The sequence below is a fragment of the Oncorhynchus mykiss genome, chromosome 5, assembly GCF_013265735.2.
Source record: "Oncorhynchus mykiss isolate Arlee chromosome 5, USDA_OmykA_1.1, whole genome shotgun sequence".
Lineage (NCBI taxonomy): Eukaryota > Metazoa > Chordata > Actinopteri > Salmoniformes > Salmonidae > Oncorhynchus > Oncorhynchus mykiss.
In genome coordinates, this window is record NC_048569.1 from 50,916,020 (window position 1) to 50,936,020 (window position 20,001).

The 20,001-nt window shown below is 42.0% G+C and overlaps 1 protein-coding gene across 4 annotated transcripts in view; it reads right to left on the reverse strand.

Moving 5' to 3' along the window:
* Nucleotides 1-20,001, reverse strand: part of LOC110523998 (adhesion G-protein coupled receptor D2) — a 162,202-nt gene that overhangs the window by 90,411 nt on the left and 51,790 nt on the right. For 3 of the 4 annotated variants that reach the window (XM_021603243.2, XM_021603246.2, XM_021603245.2), the window contains exon 21: nt 2,743-2,784. The exons of the other annotated variant lie outside the window; for it this stretch is intronic. In XM_021603243.2, the coding sequence (XP_021458918.2) occupies nt 2,743-2,784 (42 nt within the window). The remainder of the gene's footprint in view (nt 1-2,742; nt 2,785-20,001) is intronic. 4 annotated transcript variants of the gene reach the window in all.

A 20,001-nucleotide genomic window follows, 5' to 3' on the forward strand; every position in this document is an offset into this window, starting at 1 on the left:
CCGAAAATGGTAGGGAGATGTCCATTTCCTGTGTTCTTGGTGACACAAAGCGGTATCCAACCATATGGACCAAAATCATGACGCCACAAGGGAGCTGCCAGATGATGGTGTGTGCAGAACCAGAGTTGCTGGTACCTTTCCTAGTGGGACGGGATTGTCCGCTGTTCGCAGCCCTATGGGGGCATGAGCTGAAGAAAAAGATACGAGCCAGTCGAAGAAGAGAGCGGGGACGACTCATCGCCTGTGCGGCCCGGAAGCAACCGGATGACCAACCTGTATCTACGGGTCTGGAGTCGGACGTGGCACCAGAACCCGACCCCCCTGGGGAACCACTGGAGGGGGAGCCCAGCCTCCCCCTCCTCGATTTCGAGGGGCTAATCGAGACACCCGCTGGGGGCCAACTGAGCGGACAATTCGGGACGGCCCAGTGTGAGGATCTGATCTTGAAAGCCGCCGCAAGCCCAAGTGATAGTGGTGGATGGACAGCTACTCCCGGGGGTGAGTGACTGGCGATACCCCCATTTCCAAATCAAGAATAACCCTTTGTATCAGGTGTCGCGCCAACAGGGGGAACTTTGAGAGTTATTGTTGGTGCCCCGACGACGGTATGTGGGAACCGTTCTTCAGCTGGCCCACACCCACCTGTTGGGGGCGCACCTGGGAATGGAGAAGACCCGGGAACGGATCGCCGCCCGGTTCCACTGGCCCGGGGTGAGGAGGGCCGTGGAAGACTACTGTTTGCGGCTGCCCGGAGTGTCAACTCACTGCAGCAAAAGCACACTTCCGAAACCCTACCGATCATCTCTGTGCCATTTGAACGCATCGCCATGGACATAGTGGGACCCCTGGTAAAAACAGCACGAGGACACCGGTACATCCTGGTGATCCCGAGGCCATTCCCCTACGGGCGGCGGTATCCAAGGGAATCGCCCGGGAGCTGTTCTACCTCTTTAGCCAGGTGGGCATCCCAAACGAGATCCTGACAGACGAAGGTACTGAGTTTATGTCCCACCTAATGAAAGATTTGTGTGCTCTCCTGCAGATCAAGTAGATCCGGACCTCCATCTTTCACCCGCAGACGGATGGGCTCGTCAAGCAGTTCAATAAAAAGCTCAAACAAATGCTGCGGAAGGTCATCGAGCAGGACGGGAAGAACTGGGACCAGATACTACCCCACCTAATGTTCTCAATCCGAGAAGTACCCCAGTCCTCCACTGGGTTTTCCCCTTTCGAACTCCTCTACGGGAGGAGGCCACGCAGCCTACTGGACCTTGCCAAGGAGGTGTGGGGGAAGCCCAGCCGACCACCTTACGCAGCGTGGTAGAGCACGTGGAGACGACGAGGGAGCGGATGACAGCCATATGGCCAGTGGTAAGGGAACATATGGAGAAGGCCCAACCAGCCCAAGTCCAGGTCTACAATCGGGGAACCCAGCCCCGAAAATTCCAGGTGGGAGACAGGGTGTTGGAATTAATCCACACGGCCGAAAGTAAGTTCCTGGCAACATGGCATGGGCCAGAAGTTTAGGATTAATTGTCAGGTATTGTGAAAAACTGAGTTTAAATGTATTTGGCTAAGGTGTATGTAAACTTCCGACTTCAACTGTATGTATGTATGTATGTATGTATGTATACATACATATATACATACATACAGTAAATACATGCATACCTACATACACACCTTAAAACTGGGTGACTTCTCTAAAGTAATGAAAATGATTATTCCTGTGTGACAATTTTTGAATAATGCTATTTTGGCCCAATAAAGATGACGGTAAATTTGGATGTATTTAAAAAATTAAAAAATCTTGGTCAGTAATTGTTTTGGTTTTTCGGGAGGTATCTTTCGGGAAGTATTTTTCTTGTGAAAACAAATATGTCACTGTGAAGGACAACAACAGGCTACTTACTGTATTGTGATAGCATATCCAAGTAATTGCAGGCCATTAACTTTGGTCAAAAGCAAATCAGAAGTCAGCTTAAATTCAAACATTTGAATCTCCTCAGTGAGAAGAAATCAATTTCCATTCAGTCTTGCTGAATGTAAAAGCATCTCTAGGCAGAGCAAGGTTAACATCTTGAAATGAGCAATTGGACTTCAGAAATAATCCCGCTCCACTTCAGCTCGACTATAATGTGTGTTATTTGCTTAAGCACATTCAACTCCCGCCCTATTTACATGGCAATAGAAAAAAAAGAACTATTTGACCAAGAGCGATTCATTCAATTGAACCTCTTCCATAAAGTCAGATTCCCCCCCTTTTTTATCCCCCTTTTTGTATCCCAATGTAAATCTAAATGGTAATAACCAACCATCTCAATATGATACCTCGCCACTCCCTCCCATTCCTCAAGCTGCATATTGTTTTTCCCCCATCGACAAAGCGCTAGATCCTCCAGTCCCTCTAGTCCTCCAGTGGCGGAGTAGCCCTATTGTCAGGATGCTAAATTGAGGACCGTGAGTTTAAAAACTTAAAGAGGCAGTGAAATATTAGCCAATGTGGGTGAGGAATGACTACGCTGAGTACCGGCCGTGTCAGTGTTTAATGGCGGTGGCTGGATGCATATAAGTTAGCTCAAGCATGAAGGGCAGTGGGACGCTCATGTGGAAAGCCTCCCCCTGCTCCCTAATCCCCTTCCTTCAATCCGTCGCCCCCCCCTTTTAAACCGAGCGAGCCCATCAGAAACGTGTCATTTCTCTCATTCACTGCGACAGCCTTGAGACACAATGCAGACTTACCTCTGTGTTGTACACCCCATATATCAGGAAGATGAACAGGCCCTACACACACACACAAAGAGAGAAAAAAAGAGAGAAAAAAGTTGCTTTCTCTTTTATTATCTTGCGTCATGAATAACATAATGTATTTCTATACCTACAGTATTTCAACGTATTTACACATATTTCTCTCTGTGGAGGGAAAAGTGGACTGAGCTTAAGGCTGTTTTGTTTCTAGCGAGCCCTACAGAGTGGGTTTGGAGGACTTAAGGGAGTGGAGATCTTCTTTAAACTGGGGCACTTCTGCGAGACAAGCATCTCTGCTGTGCGGTGTTCATCTTCGAGCCGATCAAAACCTGAAACCCAAGGTTTCCTCTGGCTTTTACGGAACAGAAGTATTTCACCCTCAAGTGGCCATGTTCAATTTGTGTTCCCTGGTAGATAGAGGCACGCAGACACACTCAGACAAACACATACACAAACAGACAGCCACACAAAAGCACACACACATGTAGGAGTTTATCGAGAATAATCAGTGGAGGAGGCGAGCAAAAGAATGAAAGAAAAGGCAAATAAAGGAAAATATTTCAGGTTCACAAAACTCTGCGGCTAGTACTGGGCACGCAAGAATGGAATGCCCTTGGGCACATAAAGGGCACATTTTTCATTAACCCATTGTTGTCTTTATTGAAAATACAAGCTGTAAATTCACCTTCACCCCATAATGCAGTCCTCCAACCGTAATAGGCACAGTGAAGAGACATGATTCACAAAGGAGGACTGCGGAATGCAGTCGCCACCCAAAAGATTTTAAAAAATGAAAGGGAAAAATTTCCTATCAATTCCAAGGCTGTCCCGAGTTTGGGCCTAATGTCAGACGAGGGCAGACTCTTCACAGTACAAACTTTTATCAATTTACATAACAAAATAACATATTGTCCTTTTTTCTTTCTTGCTTCTTTTCTCATTTCTGATCTTTCAGCGGTTAGATGACACCTCTTGAATAGGCGACGTGGTCGGGGCATCAATCAAGTGCGAGTTTGGAACATCCAATTTGCCAGAGCAAGATCTCGATGCATCACCATTGACAACATGATTTGGGGGCCCCATTCGCGGTGACAGGCTTGATGGCCTATACGATGGCACCTCCAAACTGGGCTTATCGCCCAACTCCTTTGGTCCTGCTGATGTCCCCAAGGAACTGGCCTCTGTCTGTCTGGTGCCATCTTAGGACATATGTCCTCTTTATCCAGCCACTCCAAAGGCCACACAAAACAAAATGGATGCACCAGGAGGTGTCACTGTCAATCTAACTATTTCATTACCTGACTCTAAAACTCAAAAGTATTAAAAAATATATTATAAGAAAGGTGTACTTGTCAATATTGTCCTTTACATACGCTTGTTTTTATAACGGTGTGGTTATAGTTAAGACACAAAAGGTTGCCCTTAAAACTCTGTATCGAAGTGCAGTGCTGAAAATTTACCCAACACACACACCAAAAAAACAATACCTAGAGACAGTAGGAGGTAATTTGCAACACATAACACATTGTATTGCATTAGAATTGCAATTTCCTCCTTAATGTTACAAATTAATTATCATGTTTTTGATCATTTCTTTTATTTGCAATTAATATTTTGTTGTGTAGCAAACAAAGTGGGAAAACATCTCTCGCACATTACGAAAAATGATCAATTAGAATATAATTGAGTTAAAAATAAGTGGCATCAAAACAATAATGATGGATTGTTTAAAATGTTAATTCATGAATTTTTCAGTTAAAAACAAACATTGTAAAACTGGAGCGTAATATTTAAATGCATTGTGCGCTTTTCCAAACAGAGCCCGGTTTCTTTTGAACTCTGCAGTAAAATGGTACAAATGTATGCAAAGGATTGGCTTAGTTGCTTTCAAAGTATTGCTACAAATACATCAAACAAAATGGCTGAATTAATTACGACCAAACTAATTAGGGAACAATTGTATGTTTAAAAAGTTAAAGCCAACAAACATTGTGTTTGCAAAAACATATATCACCCTTGAGAACTGTAATGTGGTGCATCGGAAGACAAAAAAGAATACGCAATTTGAATAAACAGTGGGGAAATACTATGTGTGCTAGCTAGAGAAGTAGGCAGTCAAAATCACAGCAGCACACAACTCATTAGAAGGGGTCAAAACCAGATAAATTACTCTCAAACACTGCAGTCAGAACAAATAGATAACTTTGATAACAAAGTAGACTCTCACACCTGGGCCCATATTCATAAAGGCTCAGTAGATGTGCTGATATAGGATAATTTTCGCCTTTTAGATCCCAATGAGATATAAGATTATATGGAGGTGGTGGAAGACCTGATCTTATATCAGCATTTGAATACGTGCCCTGGCTTAGGACTTTGAGTCGGCAAAGTGGGATACCAAACTTGTGTAAGAAATACTTGCACTGGCAGCTAGAAGAGACAGTGAAACAGCACTACTGCAAAAACCCTCGTGACGAGTCGAGTCCATCCAAGCATGTTCCCTTCCCTTCACCCTCCCGTCACGACAGCCCTGCGTTGAGCACAGATAAATTCCTCTCCAATTTCAGGCCATACATCAGTTAACAGTTCCCCCTCAGATTGAGAGTGAATGTCTTGTACGTCGCAATGAAGAAGGGCCCTAGCTCCTCATTACTTTGTGACAAGATACAGAAATTCACTTGACTTTTCATTTAGGAGTCCTCCTGCCCCACTTTAAGGATGTGTGCCTTCATGCTTCTCCCTTACCTCCCTGCTGGGCTCAAGCCCCTAGCCTACATAACAAATTATTATAAATGTTTACAGATGACCACCTCCTCTTTTTACAGTGGCCCCTCCCTAATGTGGAAAGTTAGGTAGCAGCAGGTAAAAATCTCACAAAAGGCTGTTTTATTGATGACATTGTCCTTGGGAACCGAAATCTAAATGTACTGAAATGAAAACTATGATTAAGGGAAGCCAGTGTCTCGGCAAGGGGAGTGGCGGGTAGCTTTCTACTTCCCGCAGCAAAATATATATAACGGCTCCTGACACCACTTCTGTACCAAATGGACATGGCCACCATAGCTGCCTGACGATGGGAGAGAAGTCAGCAAGGTGTGGAGCCCTTCCATCAGGTTTAAGCCACCGCCTGATGAGCTCAAACAGTTTCCTGGGCATTATGGAATGTTCCCTTAAGGTTATCGTGAAGTCCTTCTAATGATGTTATTGTTCCCGATTATTTTGTGTGAATATTTTCAGATGACCACCTCCTCTTTTTTGTGGCCTCTTGGAAAATATCTTTTTTGATTGAAAGTGCCATCAGACTGATCAAGGACAGTTGTCACAGGGTTGTTTGACAATTATATTCAAATGATCTAGATGAAGTGAGGAAACAAAAGTTCCCATTTAAATACAACCAACTATAGGTTTCAAAACAACTTTCTTTTGGCTGTTAGTATTGTATGTAGTGATCATAATTTGATTTATAAAATTGTTCAACTTCAGAGCAAAACACTCTCGAGAGCTTCACAAAAGCTAGACTACTTACAAGTCCTTTGGGCAGACATTCTGAGCTACAGAAACTCAGAGATATCATCCAAGTCTCAAAATAGCTCAATAACGAAACAAACTCAGTCATCTACAATGTTAATGTCAGTCCAACATAACATTTCAACCATTGGTGCTCTGTCAAAAAGCAATGCTTTAGCAACAAATGATACATTACAAAAGTACAATTTGTACATGAAATCTTTTCAAAAACAAGCGACAGCCCTGTCCGTAGCTTGGCAGAGGTTGGAAAATTCCACCACACATGGCAGTCATTACGTTAAATGAGAGACAGAAGAGGTTAAAACACGGTGTGAAAAAAAAGTTCACACTTTTTGCGGAGGGTACCTGCTAATGTCTATGACCCCTCTACACAAAAACAGTTTAATTAACTTGTATACATAACTTTCACTTTAACCGCTCACGGCCTGTCAAATAAAGCTGTCCGTCAAAGCCCCGAGCCCTCGAAGTTGATGCTTTGCAGGTCCTCACATTTAGATCAAACTTCTCTGTATTTCGTCCAGCTGGGATGCAGGCAGGCAGCCGCTCTGTCAGAAAGAGAGCCAACTACCAACTCTCCTGATCAAAAAGGCTTGAAGATAAAACTTGAGTTCAAATCTAGCGCATTAAGCATATTCGGGAAAAATATTACATATCCAATACTATTATTAATTTTGTGGATATAACCAAATGAACGACTGCAAAAAAATCCATATTTTTCTACTTGAACCCCTTTTTCAACAGTCTGAAAATAATATAATTAAGACAATACTTAAAAGCTTTAAGGTTTGGGCTAAAATAAATGGATCTCAACGACATACCAAACATTTTATTTGATGAATTTCTGCAGTCACATTTTGGATGACAACAGCAGACTAACAGTGGTTTGCCTAGGGTGATTGTTACATTCAGAAAAAAAACAATCCTTAGTCCACACACACACAGAGACACACACACCCACACCCACACACACACACACACACACACACACACACACACACACACACACACACTAACAGACATTTAGGGATTACATAAACTACAGTATTCTAAAACAAATAAAATATTCCTTGGGTGAGGCATTTCCACATCACTCACATATGTTGGTTGGATTTCATTCTGGGCCAAAAGCCATGTTAAATATGCACTCAGTTGCTTTTATAATGATGGCGGAACATATTCAGCCATCAACACAGTGCCAGGTTGCACTAGGGACAGGACATAAAAAACTATTTCCAGATTAAAGCCTTGATTCTACGAAATCCTTATTTGAATGGGCAAGCCTTTATATTGTTTATACCATATGTATAAAAGTGATGTACTTAAAACAATTTAAGTGATAATGGCCCGAGGAAATAAATTGTGTCAGAGCCTGCACCATGCTGTAGATCTGATGTAGGAGAGAGGACAGTGGTAAGCTTTCACAGGAAGTCAAGTGGGGGCAAAACAACACAATGCACTCATGCTAGGGCTGTGACTGTCGTGGAATTTTGGATGACGGTTATTGGCCAGCCAAATGACCACGGTCACCAAAATAACCGATGGAATAGCAACAACCAAAAAAAGCTAAGGACTGCATGTGCAGCCATAGAAATAGAATGAATAGAACGGGTGTCCCCATTCAAGTCAATGATGGCATAATGGGTGGACTGGTAGCCAAGTAAAAGCAGGAAGTGTACCCATCAATATGTGCTGTGATTAAACAACAATTTGTTGATTAAACAACAAAAAATATTTCATTTCATGAGCCAGCTGTTAACACCATTTGAATGAACATTCTACATTACCTTGGAAATTATTGTATCACAATACCAGCCAGCCATTGTGGGTGTACCCATGAGTTTACAAGTAAAATTGACCTTTCGGTAAGCCTCGCTCCAGATTTTTGGGCAACAATCGCAGCGCTCCAATGGACTGTCATCGAGTCCGACAACTAGGACAAGCTCACGTTTAAATCGCATGAAAGCAAGTGAAGGCTATGGCAGAAGCAGAGTTTTGTTCCGATTTTTTGTTGTTGTTAATGGCTAAATCATTTAACAGTGCACCGGGAGTACTTGCTACTGTGATTCCTGATATCTGTTGGGAGTATCTTTTTATCCAAAATTGTTACATTGTTTGATAGCTCAGCTGGTTAGCTAGCTCCCAGTATCATCTGCCAAATGTTGCTAACGCTAGCTAGTCACCTAATTTAACTTGTTTTTTCAAAATGTATGTTAGCTAGCTAAGTTAGCAATGTTATGAATACAACTCCTATCTGTTACGACAGCAGGATGCAATTTGGTTATAGCTTTAACTGCATGCTGAGTGAATTCTGAGCCTTTCTGTGGCTACTGTAGCTACACTACAAATATAATTTTATCAGGGTCCCATGAAGCAATTGTAATGACAGTCCACCACAATTTACCCAAGAGTTTCCTGATTAGCAAGCGGTAGTCTGTGTTTAATTTCATTGTGTATTAGAAACACAGTTTGAAATCATTGAGAGAAGATATTGCAAGTGGTTGAATGGGGAATGTTTTCTGAGGTTGCAACAGTAACCAAGGGGGGTGGGTCTTAGTAAAGGGTCAATTGCCAGGGTTAGGCTTCAAGTACGTTCTATTTATCCTATTTCTATCTGTGCTTCTGCTGCAGGGAGGGGGGCATTGTCCAGGCAACCGAAGATTTGTTTGCTACAACACCTTGCTTGTTTCAGCAAGGAGCAAAAAGAGTCCATGTCACCGCAGAAACGGACTCAACTGCATGAATATGCGTCCCGTCTTCAGTCAGCTGTAAATATATTTTTTTAAACAGTTTTAACAGTTATTTGATTTTCATGAATGTTGTCATCCATAACCGTGGGCTACACGGTTCTACTGTAATTTTGCTAGCCCTAACGTACAGGTTGTACACGCACACACACACACGTGTGGTCATCCCCCCCCCCACACACCACCACCACACACACAGTGTCAGAGTGAACGGGGGACCCCCAGGCCAGCCACCCCTGTGGAGCAGGGGGTAAACTGAGCCCAGAGAGGGGCAGTGCTGACTGTGATCACTCAGGAGAGGAGGGAGAGTTATTAGCTTAGCCCTGAAACACCTACTTAATATAGGGGCCAGTGCTGATAGCTAGCAGAGCCTAGCAGAGGTGACAGCTTTTGGACCTGCTTGAGGAAATCCAATTGAAAAGCAGCCAAGAGGAACAACAAGCCGAAACAGATGTTGCTTGCTACCACTGGCACGACGAGGTATACAGCAAGAAACAAACCCATGGCAAATTGTGACACACACACAGGCACAAGCGCTTTGTACACACTCGTGCACACACATACACATCACAGGTATATCATGTACAGTACCATCCTTTTGTATTAAACATATGGTACGCTTATCTAACTTCATCTGTTTCTCTATTGATCATTTGGTATTGGATTAATATTCTAAACTGATATTTGCCAAAATTGAATAAGTTATCAATGAATTCAAAATACATTTGGAATAAATGCACCATATTAAATGGATCACACATAATACAAAATGTATACTAAAGCAATTCTACTCATTTCAACATGAAAACACTTAGCAGATTTAAAGATTTAAAGCAAGGGTTCTCAAAGTTTTTGGGGCCGGGACCACTTTGTAATAGCAAATTCATATATGAACACAACTCAAGTGAGATAAAAAAAAATAGCATACAAGGAGTTTTTCAAGGAGTTTCTATGACTTCGGCACTACATGGCAGGATGAATATCCCTGTGAGCCACCCATACACTTTTTTATTTTGGTATCTGGCCGCGGACCCCACTTTGAGAACCCCGCGAATTAAAGAATCCATAACAAAATGTCAAGGTTGTTGAAAAATTCAAAGTAGCCTAAAAAAATACTTAACATTTCACAGAGGACCCAAAACACCAAATAATGTTCTGGTTTTCAGGAGAGAGTTGTCCATTCAGAAGGGCTAGTTTTGGAAGGTCAGGGAAAACATGTATTGAGCGAGCGCTGAACAAAACTCTTTCCCCCCCTGAGCATCCCACCCCATTTTCAAACTGCCAGCAAAGCATCCCGTGGAAAATTGAAAGATCTAATCACAATGTTCTTTCTCACATTGTTTCTCTAATATTAATTGAGTTTGGCAAGGCTGACCATGCCTCATTCATAATAACATTAATTTATTTTTTCCATTACACCCTAACAACTACGAGAGAGAGGGAGGGAAAGGTGAAAAAAAACTATCCCGGTGACATATCTTTATAGCCAGTCGATGACAGATGTCACAACATTTGCCATCGGTCTAACATTGTGTCGGTGTGTGTTGTATTGATTTTACATCAGAGGGCCAAATGTTATTGATGAACCTCCTTCGGTAACGGATGAGAGCACTATTGTACTTCTTATTGTACTTGTTCTTGTTTAAGTACACCGACCGAAGCCACTCGAGTGGCAGCTTTTCCATTCACTAATGTACTGATTTTGTCTGGTGTGTTAACTTAATTCTGGAACGTTTACACCAATCTGCCTGTTACAATACGATTCGAATCCAACTGAGTGTGTAACCGTATACCCGGATTTATTCTAGTGTACACATGTGGGAGAAAATAAGGGCGAAAGAACGAACTGTAAACAAACACACTTTTAAACAAGACAATTTGGCATTGCATGTTCCCAGCGCCAAGGAAAACATACGCGCAGAAAACTGATACAAACTTTTAACACATGGGTCAAACCAAACTCTTTGAACTGGCAAAGGAAAGAGAAGCCTGAGTGCCAGAAAGCTGTTTAATTAACAATACTTAGATATCCAACAGACATTTTTGGGCGCCCCCCTGTCAAATTGCATGAGACCCCACTGTCAATCTTGGGGCATATTTTAATTACACATTTTCCACTAACGGGGGTGGGGTGGAGGTGGAAAACGAACTTACATCTCTGAGAAGCAGTGAGCAGCTGGAGTTTGGGTTGGGCTGGGAATCTCCCTCATACACAAACACTCAAACACACGCTCTCGGCTCTGAACTGAGAGAGAATAGTCCAACTGACTGTGGATAGAATCAGGCACGCTTCTACCATCATCACTACACTTACACCTACTGAATGCAGAAAATGTGATACTTTGCAGGATACCTTAAATTTCACGGCATGAAAAAAGGGGAGCGAAGAAGGCCAACTTACTATTTCTCTTTGTCAGTCTCCTATGTAAGCACAGTGTATTGACTGTATTTTTCAGGCATTGTGCTGGGCTTATTATATTAAAATCATAATAACAGTGTCTATTTGGACTAGACGGTAGCTACCCTTTGTAGCAGATACTATTTGCAACAGCTAAAGCTACTTCTTACTACATGTCATTCCATTCATTAATGGCAAACTTAAAACTTCCCCAAAAACTCCACTTTTTTGGTAGTCTGAAAGGAAAGGACTGTGTAGTAACTGGTGGATACACACAAACAAGCTTCTGTGTGCATTAGAAACACCACACAACACACCGGAGCAAAATCACACTAACAAAAATAAATAAAACGCGCTGATATGCAAACTCAGAGAAAGTTGCACTAGCGAGGGAGAGAATTATTATCCCAATTCCTGGATCCTAGGGACGTGTTTCCTCTCTTCTTCTTCCCCACCTGAGGTGAGGCGAGCTGGGGTTAATGGCATATGCCAACTGCGGTGACGTGTGGAGCCAGCGGCAGTTCAGGCACTTTGCCGGAGTATCCATCATGATAAAGCAGGGGACCCGGAGTCTGTCACATGCAATCACAATTTACTACGGATCGCGGGACTTCAAAGTGAAAACGAATGGTAGTTCATCGACATGAAGACTTCATATATCTTGTTTTTGGAGGGGAACTTGTCTTGTCTTTTTTCTCTTTCTATTTGTATGGCTCTGTGTTTTTGTGTCCCTATTTAAGATGCCATAAAATATTCCCCTCTTCCTACTGTAGAAGAAATGATTCAACAATTTCGTAAAATATAATTTATACTAGAACTTATTACAATACAACTAATTGAATTTGGAATTGTTTTTTTGTGTATATTTATTTCTCTGCTTTTAAGGAGTAGTTATCTAAGAGGTCTTACATTTTAAAAAAGGGATTAAAAAAGGCCCATATGGCTTTTCGGCCTTTTCATGTGATTGAGCATCGCAAAGTGTTAAAAGTGATAATCATAAAAATTATCAACCACAGGAAAGTGAAACGAGCCGCAATAACGTCGCTGCCTCAGCCTCTCGTTCCGCGCGACTTTCTCAACTCCTGGTCAACTAACCTCTTTAATCTAGCCTACTAATGAGTCCAAATGACACAGGCTTGACGTTTTTGAGATGGTGTTAGGGCGATTTTCTGCCCCGGCCGGGGCCCTTCTCAAAGACATTTGATTGGCACATGCTTTCACTTAATGAGGATAATTACTAGGAATAACAACTGGGGAACCACATCTGCTCAGTGTAACGTCGGAGCAAAGGGAGGTGGTGGTGCCCCGATCTGTCAGAGAGAGAGAGAGAGAGAGCGCACTCTTTTTCCCACCTTCAGCGGCATGGGCCCATTCTAACACAAACCCTACCTCCTCCCTTCTCCTTCCTTCCCTACCTCCTTCCACCCCTCCCTTCTTCCCTCCCTCCAGTCGACAATAACCAGATTAATAGGAATCAGCATGTCGTTGTAAACACTCATTAGGGCCAGGAGGCTCGGCGGCGCGCGGAGGAAATGACACAAGATGCCGGGTTGTGTGTGTGGCTCACCCTGTCCTGTGTGTGTGAGAAAGCACAGCACGGCCATGGGAGGAAGGGCAAAAGGCCAAAGGGGCTGAGGCTGAGTGACATCCCCTTGGCTGCCGTTGTTCTCTCTGTCTGCGACTCCATGCCATATTTGCTTTACACAATGCTGCTGTAACATTGAAACAACAATGCTGTAACGTTTGAAATAGCCAGGTAGTTCCCTGGGTAATCTTTATGCGGGAAAAAAATCTAAATGCATAGCATCCCTTTTCAGCGTAAATTCTTAGATAAACCGACAGACTGAATTTTCCTTTCTCTGTTCAATAATAGCTGTGACATACAATTAAGCTTTCTTTCGAAAAGGAATAATGATTTACAAAGTCAAGGCCCCTGAATAATACATTGGTGTTTATTTTGGTTTAATTCACATGCGAGAAAATAAGCGAATAGCTCACTTGCAAATTGGCATGTGTATTTGACGGCCTTTACCCCCCCCCACCCCACTCAGCCCTACAAAATATTTAAAAGATGCTGCTGCCTTGCCCCATGCTGACCCAGTTCTCACTAATTATCTGCAAAGTAGGCATCAAAGCAGGCCAAACAGTCTGCAGCACTTAGATAGATTCAAACCCATTTAAAATATATGACTGCGATGTGGTCGGGCTGAGGGCTCCCCTTTCTAACTAACTAATCCACCAAACCTACCCCATCTTGCTGTCACAGCCAGACGAGCACGTCTGTGTGAACTGTGAGCTCACAACAGGTCGGAGAAGGCAAAGAAGTGGTTGAACTTATAAATAGAATGGTCATTGTTCTGAATGTGTTATTTCAGTGTTGGAGTCGTCGGAGTGGTTCCTGACACTGCTAGGTGGGTGGTTGGCAGGGGGAGGGCAGAGGAAGGGGGAAGGGGGGGTGTTGTGTTATTATAAAAAGGGTCATGAAGTGAGAGTCAGCTGATCATGTGTTTCGGGTCATGGGCTTGCACTATGGTTTGCTTTCATATGACATAGGCTATTACTAAATTGAGCTGGCAGGTAAATTCTAAAGCAAATAAATGCTAGTGGGCTTAATACAAGAAAGGGTATTTTTTGAGGTGGTGGTGTCGTGAGTAACGGCAGTAATTTAGAATTCTCTCTCCTTTTGACAGGAAGCATATCATTCTTCCCGGCTTATTTTCCCAGCAGCACCGATATAGTCAGGTTTTTGGGTTTTCGCTCGGATGGTGTTTGGTTCAAAATGAGGCCCTTCTTTTATTCTTAAATACCACACATTGCTCACTTATGCGCTGCTGGTCTATTGGACTTAAAAAATATTTTTATGGAATTAACCCAAATATCATTTTTCAATTGTATTTGTGAGACTTTGACAAGGGTTTTAAGGAGTTGATATTTTATTGCTAACATTCATTCATAAAACATTCATTTATTTCCATAAGAAGTTACGGAAATGCAATATGAAATGTGTCAGTGTTCTCCTTAGACAGTGTACAACACTTATCTACTTCCAAAGTTAAGTTACATGAAATGAGACATGAAAAAATAACAAGAACAAGTTTGAGGCAAATGCCCCAAAAATATATTACCTAAAAAAGCACACTATGACCTAATTAAAAATGCCATCTTCTTAGGAATTCATAGTAAGAGACAACACTGACCTTGAAATCTTGTTTAACATTGTTTTGTGCCGGTAAATAAGAATTTGTTATTAACTGACTCACCTGGATAAATAAAAAAGCAAGCAATTGACTTTTTCCTCCGTGCCCTTTACCCTGTCCTCTCAGGCACCCTGTATTTTTTGGGGGATTTATGAACACATTTATGAATACATTTATTGGACTGATATACGCATGCCCTGTTATTAATGTGCTTCTATGTATTTGACACTACAAGTTCCCTAGTACTTGTTGCTACATAGTGATACCCTATCACCTGTTGCTACAGAGTGTCTAATGAATGTATACCTATTCAACTACTTATAAATAAAAAAAATTACTATCATCTGGGCCCAGAACTACATATTCATCAATAGTTTATCAAATGCATTATTAATTCTTATTCATGAAAGCTATCATGAAAAGTGTTACCAAAGGTTTTAGTTTACCCTGAAAAAGTACAGTTGTGAGAAAACAGAAAATATTAGCATTATTTAAGTTAGCATTTGATGCGAGATATCGCCACACTGAGTAGGGGCTGTGTCTTTGAACTTTACAAAGGCACTGGATTCCTAGGGGGATAGTGTTCCTGCCTGCTGCCGTCTCAAACAATTCAACATGAAAAACATTTCCCTGGTAATCTGACCATTGGGCTGTGTGTGTGTTTTTAAATTCATCCTTTGTTTAACTAGGCAAGTCAGTTAAGAACAAATTCTTATTTACAATGACGGCCTACATCAGCAGAACCCGGACGACACTGGGCAAATTGTGCGCCGCCCTATGGGACTCCTAATCACAGCCGGTTGTGATACTGCCTGGAATCGAACCAGGTTGTCTGTAGTGATGCCTCTATCACTGAGATGCAGTGCCTTAGACCGCTGCGCCACTCGGGAACAGTGCGAGTGTGTGTGTGTCTGTGTTTAATTATTTTTTTATTTTACCTTTATTTAACTAGATGTAGATCTAGTTTATTACCGTAGACAATTACTTTTATATTCAGAAAGGATGTTTGCAAAAAAACAAAAACATTATGATACCTTTCTGTTTTCTCAATGACATTCAATTCAGCATTGAAAAAAGGCGCAAGTTAAAGTTTGTTCCACCTGAGCGAGTCTGACCACAAGTCAGAGACCACTGTGATAACACACCAAAGGCATTTGATTAATAATTTTTGTCTTCTTCTAATGCAGGGGTGTCAAACTCATTCCACGGCGGGCCGAGTGTCTGCGGGTTTTCAATTTTCAATTAAGACCTAGACAACCAGGTGAGTGGAGTTCCTTACTAATTTGTGACCTTAATTCATCAATTAAGGACACTCGGCCCTCTGTGGAATAGGTTTGACACATGAATTCTAATGCCCCTTAAGGGGAAAGTTATTCAAAAGTAACTGAAAGTAATCAGATTACGTTACTGGGTTAGGTCATCTAAACTTTTGGACCGGTAACTGTAACGGATCACATTTAAAAAGTAACCTACCCAACCCTGTGTGTGTGTCTACGCAGGGGAGACAGAGGAAAGGTGTGTGTGTGTGTGTGTGAGACACTGCCCCGGAGAGGCTGGAGAGTTCATGTGAGTTGACTGACTGGACAACTGCCTGGAAAGCTGGACTCCTGTTTTTGTTCCCTGTCGTGCGCTGGGATTTAAAATAACCAGTCTCCCCTTTGTCTGAGGTGGGAAACGGGGAGGTGACGGGAGTTGGAGACACACACACACACACACACACACACACACACACAGAGAACATGACCCAGGCCCACTCCCAGGGCGCCCCCGATGGAGGTATCTTGGCATCCACACGAGTGAGCGTACGCATGGCCAAAAAATTCCGCCGGGGATTGCTAGTGTGGGGGGGGAAACTGAAGCATGACACACAGCTGCGACAGCTGAAAGGAGTGTAAACGGCCCCCTGATCTCCTCCTGGGCCACAACCACCATTAATCAGAGACAATCACCAGCCAGTGGACTGGGGGGTCAACTCAATTGAATCCATTTGAATCCACTCAATTCAGAGACATGACACCAAATTCACTTCATGACTAGAAAATTATTAGAAATATCTTGTTTATGAGTTGTAGTTCAAGTTCATGTCAAGGGCAGAATTCAGAGGATGACACAAAATTCAGTCCGTGACTAGAAAATCATGAGCAATGTTCCATTGTGATGATGCATTTTGAGTTAATATCGGAAAAGTGGGCAGAATTTAAGACGGAACTTACCCCGATCCTGCACAAGCGTAACTCCTAGAGATACAGGCCTAGGGCCCACTGAGTAACAAGGCCACAAGAAATGTCCAGTTCTTTCAGGAGGCATTCAGAGGCTTCATAAGCACTAAATATAATTAATAAGCAAAGTTATACTACATAAGGGATGATAAAAAAGCTCAATCCACCTGGTGCTTTGCCAATTGTGGCATTATGACCCTTTTGCCTCACTTAATAGACTATATCATGACATTTGCTTATGAATGATTTCTGAAAAATCATTATATGCCTTTTAAAGGGTTCATAAAGCCTTAACACTTATTTAAAGTGTCAAGTCTTTTTCGACAGCCTTAGAAGTCGGGCAGAAGGGAAAGTTATCATCACTGCCTACAATTACCCCAGTCAAAGGCTTAGCTCAAAGGGCCTGGCAAAACAGCCACAATGAGTCAAACAATCAGTCAAAATAATGTCAAAACAACCCGTCAAAGGAAAACGTGAAAAAAGTCACATTCAACAAATAGAGAAACATTCTTGAACTGAGTTTTAGTTAGAACATCTTGAGTGTCTAAAAACGCTATGCTCTTATGACTATGTCTTTGGCCCAGGTAGACACTCTCTCTCACACACACACAAAAAAAAATTAAAAGTCCTTCCAAAAAGCCCAAATCCCTGATTCCTGACTACTAAGACTGTGATTATGCAGGCAGCCAATTCTGATATTTTTTCCACTAATTGGTCTTTTGTCTAGTCACATCAGATCTTTTTCAGAGCTGATCTGATTGGACAAAAGACCAACTGGTTAAAAAATTATCCGAATTGGACTGCCTGTTGGCTAAAATTCCTATTTTTTTTTAATGTAATTTGTTCCATTCGCTTCTAAAATGCCATTCGGACAGCCAATGTGTATAGAACCAGTATTGATGAATTGACTGGGTGTCATCTTTGACTGAGCAACAGTCATGTCATGGTAAAGCACAAATTATATTGGTTCTTTCGACACCATATGGGTATTCAGAAATCTCATCATGACAAATGACAATATATTATATATGACACCACATATTAAATTAAATATAATTTTGACAGAATGCCCAGGGAATACAACATATTTTAATCCGAAAAATAAGATGTTAGGTTTAGGCACTGATGTTAAGATTGGGAAATATCTATTATCTCAAATATCAGAAAGTAGCCTCTTTAAACATGCTAAAACTTAATTTCACAACGAATCAATTGCATCTCATCATTAGATTAGCTTATCAAATCTATTCCTTCAGCATTAAACATGATTAAAAAAGTAAACCGTTTCTGAAGTGCTGTTGAATGCATTTGGAATTACATTTCTATCCAGGCACTGACTATTAATTTCAAAGGAAAAGTAAAAGCTATTGTCATCATCAGCAACTTCTAATTAAAAAGCTTGACAAGAAAGTGCACAAGTAAAAACAGTTACTGATTTCATCATATTTTCCCCACTTTAATAGTAAGAACTTGAAGGACTGAAATTACACTGCCCTCTGGTGGTTCAAAAACAGACATTTTAAATGCCTTATAACCTCTGCTGCACAAAAACAAAACCTTAAACACCAACAACTTTAAAAGCAACTATTCTATAACTAATATTGTAGCTTCCTCTACACTTATTAACAATGAGCAAACTCACAAAGTTCCAACTTCCAAGCCCCAGCCCATTTGTTTTCTCACTCTCACCCTTCCTCCCCCAATCTCTCGCTCCCACTGCACTCAAAAGTTATTGATAGTTAGAAGTTATGGGCTAATAATACAACGGACAATGCATGGCCAGGAGCCCATTATGCCCAGGTAATGGATAGCAGGGAGCTATTGAATGACATTGCACGGAGATTGGATGACGGAGGGTCGGCGATTTATGGCCAAGTGAAGCCCCCCTCCATGCTATTTATTTCCAGCTTGATAAGAGAACAGATGAGGCATGGTGGTATTTATGGTCCACAAGTTCATAAAGACGGCCGGGAAGGAGTTAAAATCCTCTCATATTCTAGGGATATACACAACATGACCAAAAGTATGTGGACACCTGCTCACCAAACATCTCATTCCAAAATCTTTGGCATTCATATGGAGTTGGTCCCCCCTTTGCTGCTATAACAGCCTCCACTCTTCTCGGAAGGCTTTACACTAAATGTTGTAACATTGCTGCAGGGACTTGCTTCCATTCAGCCACAAGAGCATTAGTGAGGTCAGGAACGGATGTTAGGCGATTAGGCCTGGCTCGCAGTCAGCGTTCCAATTCATCCCAAAGGTGTTCAATGGGGTTGAGGTCAGGGCTCTGTGCAGGCCAGTCAAGTTCTTCCGCACCGATCTTGACAAACCATTTCTGTATGGACCTCGCTTTGTGCACAGGGGCATTGCCATGCTGAAACAGGAAAGGGCCTTCCCCAAACCAACAAAGTTGGAAGCACAGAATTGTCTACAATGTCATTGTATGCTGTAGCATTAAGATTTCTCTTCACTGGAACTAAGGGGCCTAGCTCGAACCATGAAAAACAGCCCCAGACCATTACTCCTCCACCAAATGTTATCATTGGCACTCTGCATTCGGGCAGGTAGCGTTCTCCTGGCATCTTAATTCAGATGAATTGGACATAATGAAATATCGATGAAACTATTCGATATAATGTATCACTCTAAAATGTAAATGTACAGTGAACAAAAATACAAATGCAACATTTAAAGATTTTGTCCCATGTTTCATGAGCTGAAATAAAATATCCTAGAAATGTTCCATACACACAAAAAGCTTATTTCTCTAAAATGTTGTCCACAAATGTGTTCACATCCCAGTTAGTGAGCATTTCTCCTTTGCCAAGATAATCCATCCACCTGACAAGTGTGGCATATCAAGAAGCTGATTAAACAGCATGATCATTACACAGGTGAACCTTGTGCTGGGGGTCAATAAAAGGCCACTTTAAAATGCACAGTTTTGTCACCCTTCACAATGCCACAGATGTCTCAAGTCTTGAGGAAGCTGTTGCCAGAGAACTGAATGTTCATTTCTCTACAATAAAACACCTCCAATGTCGGTTAAGAGAATTTGGCAGTATGTCCAACCGGCCTCACAACCGCAGACCACGTGTATGGCGTTGTGTGGGCGAGTGGTTTGCTGATGTCAACGTTGTGAATAGATTGCCCCATGGTGGCGGTGG